The sequence below is a fragment of the Varroa jacobsoni genome, unplaced genomic scaffold, assembly GCF_002532875.2.
Source record: "Varroa jacobsoni isolate VJ856 unplaced genomic scaffold, vjacob_1.0 scaffold_727, whole genome shotgun sequence".
NCBI lineage: Eukaryota > Metazoa > Arthropoda > Arachnida > Mesostigmata > Varroidae > Varroa > Varroa jacobsoni.
Window position 1 is genome coordinate 435,936 of NW_019213629.1, and position 6,521 is coordinate 442,456.

General features: G+C 35.1%; 1 protein-coding gene across 3 annotated transcripts in view; it reads left to right on the top strand.

The window, feature by feature from the left end:
• LOC111263051 (RING-type E3 ubiquitin-protein ligase PPIL2) overlaps positions 1-6,521 on the top strand; it is a 14,521-nt gene extending 8,000 nt beyond the window's left edge. For 2 of the 3 annotated variants that reach the window (XM_022837802.2, XM_086969425.1), the window contains 10 exons: positions 186-368; positions 942-1,043; positions 1,379-1,489; positions 1,736-1,871; positions 2,100-2,296; positions 2,668-2,819; positions 3,432-3,489; positions 5,057-5,188; positions 5,610-5,743; positions 6,028-6,521. In XM_022837802.2, coding sequence (XP_022693537.1) covers positions 186-368; positions 942-1,043; positions 1,379-1,489; positions 1,736-1,871; positions 2,100-2,296; positions 2,668-2,819; positions 3,432-3,489; positions 5,057-5,188; positions 5,610-5,743; positions 6,028-6,121 — 1,299 coding nt within the window. In that variant the 3' untranslated portion in view covers positions 6,122-6,521. Of the gene's footprint in view, positions 1-174; positions 369-941; positions 1,044-1,378; positions 1,490-1,735; positions 1,872-2,099; positions 2,297-2,667; positions 2,820-3,431; positions 3,490-5,056; positions 5,189-5,609; positions 5,744-6,027 lie in introns of all 3 variants that reach the window. The other variant, XM_022837803.2, reaches the window with a different exon arrangement.

The window sequence follows — 6,521 nt, forward strand, 5'->3', positions numbered from 1 at the left end:
TATATATATATATATATTATTCGGTTGTCATCTGTTGCATAAGATCTGTAATGGGTTTACTTTTGCCTGCTATACAAGCTTGACTTTAAGTAGGGTAAGTGACCTTAGCTAATCAAGCTTTCCGGTGCAGCGCCGTAATGAACGCGCTCAATTTTTTTTTTTACATTAACTAAGTTTTTTTGCAGAAACTTGAAGCAAAATCCCTGATTACCCTACACTTCAAAAAAAATGCTGATGGAATGTACCACTGTCCAGTATTGTTCAAAGTTTTCAATGAAAATTCACATATCGTTGCATTAAAGACGACTGGAAACGTGTATTCGTATGAAGCTGTCGAGCAGCTCAACTTCAAAGCGAAAAATTTCAAGGCAAGTTTACTTAATCATAAAAAGTTGTTAATATGAAGGGTAATACCAGTAGGATTTTAAAAATGTTCGAATGAAGTATCCCTGACACCTTTTTCTTGCTTTACTGACATGTTTAATTATCTAGAGTCAAAAAAAGGTGCATGTTTTCCCTATCCTACAAGATACGACCGATCTGCTAAAGAAAGTACAAAAAGTATTTTCACACATCGGCAGACTACGTGGTATTACAATATTACCGGTTGTGCCCATTTTGGCCTACAAAGTTAAGTCTTGAATGTGCGTATGCATTATTTTAGGATATATGTGTACATTTAGATATAAACCAAACTGACCTTAATTTCGCCCAAAGAGGCCGCTAACTCTGATGTCATTATGCAATTGCTTGACATTTTTACAAGTATACCGATTCGCATGATAAACTGTACTGTGTAACTTAGCTTACGATATAAAGCAAAAAATTCTGGCAACCCTATTTGTTTCCACAACATAAAAATTAAAGTAGCACGTGTTAGCATAAGTTGCCTTACCATCACGTTGTTGGTTTAAATAGTTTTTTGCTAATTGTGTTTAAAGGATCTTCTCGATGACTCACCCTTTACACGTGCTGATGTCATTCATCTTCAAGATCCACAGAATCTTGAAAAATTCAATTTGTCAGCGTTTTACCACCTAAAGGTAGTCCTTATTTATACATAGTTTTCGTTTAATTGTTACTTGGTATAATACTGGTGTAAAGTCCCCTGTTTTTTTATAGATCGTTATTAGAATCATTAAAATAATAAATTTGCATGAATAGAGAGCTCGTCCGAGTTAATCTCAACTGAGTGATAATATAGCGAATATAGCTTATATACTCGATGTCGAGTCAGAAATGAGAAGTTTTGTGAGAATTGCTCCGATCATTAACTACATATCTGTAGAAGAATCTATTGAGGTGACTTATTTAATATGCTTAAATAATATAACGAAGTAATAAATAATGCGTGATTTTACTCTGTATTAACTTATAGAACAATCTTCGTCTTGAAGATGAATCTGCGAAAAAGGATCCACGTGCGAATCTTAAACATATCAACAATGAGACTCGAGATATTCTCGATACCCTCGACAAGGAGCACAAGGTACAAAAAAATACTTATACCCAACAAAGCTATTGTTAGAGTTCGCAAGAAGTATAGTATCAGCATAGTACATATTTTTCTAGATGTAAAACAAAGATGTTGTAAAAGCCTTTTTTAGATAGCAAGCATCACAAAAATGGGCAGCAATACCTGTGTGTGCATATATGTTGTATAGTTATTTTGTTACTATTAGATTAATTTCGAAAGTTTTTAGGAAAAGCTAATTTTCGGTTTATAAAATTTTAGCCTCCGGCAGCGAAAGTCGAATCCGGATCCGAAAAGCCTGCAAGGGACCGATTCAATGCCGCTCATTTTTCTACAGGTGCTGCAGCAGCCAGTTTTACCTCAACGGCCGTAGATCCATCCACAAGAGTCGAGGCAGGTAAGCCATCACGTGGCAGATGAATTGTGCTAACAAAGCGCGTGCAGAACAACAGAAATACTCAAAAAAGTTGGATATGAAAAAAAATTTCATGGCGCGTGTTATTTTCATTACTGCAAATGTTTAGCTTGTGAATATATGAAGAATCGTGAAGCGAATTCATTCAATACATTCACTCAGTACATATATAGGCACCCTAAAAAACAGATGTACGTTTTTATTGTTCAGCTATATTGGAGGACGACGTCGTCCGATATTCTATGGTCAAGAAGAAAGGCTATGTTCAATTGACAACAAACCATGGCAACCTTAACCTTGAGTTGCTCTGTGATATCGTTCCCAAGACCTGCGAAAACTTCATCAAGCTTTGCGAAAGGGAGTACTATGATGGATCTATATTTCATAGATCTATTCGAAATTTTATCGTAAGTATTGTCATGAGGTATAGTGGATATCTCATTTCTTTAATTTATAGCATAAATTATTTTTAGTACCATTTAGAAGCCTTTGAATTCCAGTAAAGCGGAACATGCGGCGTTGCGGAAAGTAGGTCTTCATTATGTGTAACCTTTTTAGCTTCTTAAAAATACATACAAAAAAAAGATACAAACGCAGTTTCGACTGGACAACGACCTGTATAATTGAGCTTCCGCAAGATTAAATACTTCCACAAATAAGATGCAACTTTTTTTGAAGTAACTAACCACATAAAAGAATTGCGAAAACATTGACCTACACAGATTTATTTTTAAACACAATGTGCTAATTATGAGATTTAAACCTGGCCTGTTTTTAGCTTCAAGGCGGAGACCCGACAGGAACAGGTCGAGGTGGCGAATCAGCCTGGGGCGAACCATTTTCGGACGAATTCAAATCGCATCTAGTTCACCAAGGCAGGGGTGTTCTTAGTATGGCCAACTCCGGACCAAACACAAACAAGTCTCAATTGTGAGTTTTCCTTTGCTGCTTATTTCAAACTCTTAATCATTCTACGCATTGGTTCAGGTTGTTGCTGATTATTTCTTATACCGAGAACGCATGACATATCAGTGCTTTCATTCAGGTGTCCCGCAGCATACCTATTTAGAGCTGACTATATTTTGTAGTCAAGCAGTCAGTCCCTATATCAGTTAACATCGTATAACTTCCAAGTAATCTGTAGATATATATTGAACAATACTAAATTTGTTCAGCACAAAAAAGGATAAAGAGAAATATTTTAGTTCTGATGCTGTATACTATAAGCAACCTGCTTATACCAGTTTTCAATTTTTCACTTAAAGAAATTCTCTGTATATTTTTAACAGTATATTACTAACCTAATCATTTAATCTGTCTATGAGACTAGCTTAATGGAAGTGGATAATAAAAGTAGTACCTAAATTAACATTTAGTTTGAAAAAACAAGGTAGTAAAATGAAAAAAACCTTTATAAAGCAATATAGAGACTGAGTTTATGAACATTATATTTTGATATTTGCTCTTCTTTTGTGACGAAAGTTTTAAATTAAATCGAAAAACATAACTTCAACGTAACATTTTCCTTAAAATACTTTTCAGCTTCATTACATACCGGTCATGTAGACATCTCGACAATAAGCATACCGTATTCGGGAAGGTAATGTCTTCATATTATAACTTCGAGTGAATTATCGATTTCTATTAAACATGAAATATCTGCTTGGTGCGTACACGAAACTGCTCAGTTAATACGTTTTGTATAACGTGACCAACTTTTATGTTATCAATTTCTACTTTTTAACGATTTAAAATATCATATTTTTTACATTCACAATCCGTTAGTGCTATTATTCATACAAAAAAGCAAGACGAAATTCTAGAGATTAGACAAATAGCTACGTAAATTCTAGATACCATGTTTCTCAGTCTACAAGTGAATCGTTTAGATTTTCGTTAATATATTTATTGGCCGTTACGAGCGAATATGACATACTTTGAAATTGAATTACTTTTGAATTAGTTAAGCTAGAACGATTTTTTAATGTGTTAGGACTTCTACATGCCCCTATATTTAAGATTCGCATTCCGATATATAACATCTCTATCTATGGCTTTCTTAAAGTAATTCGATAGTGAAATATGCTTGTTTACCAATAACCTTTTTCTAAGCATGTCTCGTGATCACACGAATTTGGATCGGGAAAACCGGCAGGTTAAGCCAACGCAGGGTACTACTTTGTTCAATTCAGAAAGTCGTTGAGGTGCAGAGTGAAGTCTGACGTTATTATGAAGTAACCACACTGCGTGCCTTCGATTGCCATGTCTACGATTTATGAGTCCCTTGAAGAACGCAAAACAGCGAGCTGCATTAATTGTTTCATTTTTAGCGAGCATCTCATACAAGCAGGTGTCTCTGGCGTTCACTGTAGGTGCTACCATCACCTTGGTCCGAATCTATTGGACACTGCTAGCGGACTTGATTTTTTTTCTAGACCGACGCCATTCTGTCGCCTAGTCTCTCTTCAACTGGGTATTTATCGACAATACCTCGTCAACAGCGACCATGTGTTTCGGGCGAATTTTTCGTTGATTAAAGTTTTGAAAATTGCACGTGGAATTCATTACATGTATTCCAACTAGCCCGGAGTCAATTCAGGATATACTCATTTTTATTCAGTTTCCGTATTTCCAGTATTTATATAATTCTATGAGACGTATGAAACGCTAACTTTGCCTGACAAAGTCCTCAGACCCTAAGCTCTGCTTTCGTGAAAAGCCTCTTCGATTGCGACACTGCGTGCTTATTTTTGTGGCCCCGGCATCTAGTCAGCTTTTGCTTGGCCTTCAAGACTCCCGTCCTTTTTGCTCGATACGTTTGTACCGTATATATATATACACTGTGGGTTCGCTTAAAACTTCCTTGCGTAATATATTCGCCAATCTTCGATGAATTTCTGAAGCTCTGTGGCTTTCGATTAACAAGATCTTAACCAATAGAGGCTGATTTTCGAGATTAAAATATATTTTTCCTTCTAAATTCATTTCTTCTAAAGTAAACTCAAGCGGTTTTAACTCACAATTTACTGGAAGACGAGAAGTCACATTAGCAGTAATGTTTCGCCTGCTAGCGGCGTGTAGTTTAAAAGTTATTTAATTTCTTAGCTAGCCGAATTCGTTTGCAACAGCCTAATAATACATGATACTAGTTTTTTATTTTTTTTTAGGTGGTTGGCGGGTTGCCAACGCTGCAAACGATTGAGGAGATCGAAACTGACAATAAAGATCGTCCGATTGAAGAAGTTCGCCTAATTAAGGCAACAGTATTTGTAAATCCGTTTCAAGAAGCTGATGATGAAGTTGGTAACATTTTATGCTTATCTTACGATATTATGGTTAAATCAGTGGCATAAAAAGGTTGCTTTCTAGTTATAAAGGAAAACACTATTTTGAGTCCTTTCATATCCAATATATAGTTTAAAAAGCAGGCAAACTACAATTCATTGTCCCGGTTAAGCTAAACTACATTGGAAATATTAGTAATATTGCTAGGTAAATATTGTTGCAATAGTGTTAGAAGCTGGTGCGATTAGTGGATATTTCAGCACTGAGTTCTGTTGAAACTTAACTGTATTTCAGCACTGAGTTCCGTTAAAAACTGTTTTAACTTTTAGCTGGCGGTGTTTGGGATTCATTTTTTTAAGATTCATTTTATCTCAGCCAGCGATTTTGTCAAACTGATTTGACTTTTGTGTGTTCTGCATTGTTGCTGAAAATAAGCTTGCGAAAAAACGTGATGAGGAAAAAGCAATTCAAGAAGGTGAAGAGCTGAAGGAACGTCGTCGAGAAAACAGCAAAGTTAAATTAAAAACTTTTTCGACTGGTGTTGGAAAGTATATAAATCCGGAACTCAAGTAAGTTGCGTTCAATGCCTCTGTTCTCAATCGAGTGCGCTATTTTGATATTAAAAAGTATATAGCTGTTGCTCAGCATTAGGCCGCTAAAAAACCTGGAGAATAGGTCTGTTATATTTATCTTTCTTCCTTGGAACAGTTCGTATGCTTGAGTATTATAAAAGCTTTGCGTATAATTCACCCGAAGTATAAGTATCTAAATTTATGTTCCATACATGAGGTGTGTTATATTTCTTTAGAACAACAAAGCTTCACTCTAATAATACATTTTCGGTAATTTTTAGAAAAAAAACCTTCGCAAAGGCATTACAAGAGCCGATCCCTTCAGTCAAGAAACAAAAGACATCCGGTAACTTTGGAAGTTTTTCGGATTGGTGAGGAATTAATCAGAAGAAAAGCACCAAATAGTATAACAATGGCGCTTTTGTATTTTTTTTTTGGTGTTATAGGCTTTAACAAGTAATCGAACGTAGTTCTCAGAAGCTCGTGTGTGGTTTCAAAATTATTATATATTAATCACAATATTTACCCCAGATAGTTGAGAAAAGAATTGGTAAAGAGAAAGCAGGCTACCGATTTAATTGAGTATTAAAATTTAGGATAAACGCTCGATAGTTCTTCTAGATGAAAAACAAAAAAATGTGTTTATTATTTCTATATAAAAATGTGCATACGAATATATTAAAATTATTATAAAGTTATATACAGGAGTGATAAGAACTGTAAATAAGTTAAATTAATGTACGTTAATAAATCGAAATGCGTGCTGCGACTAAAA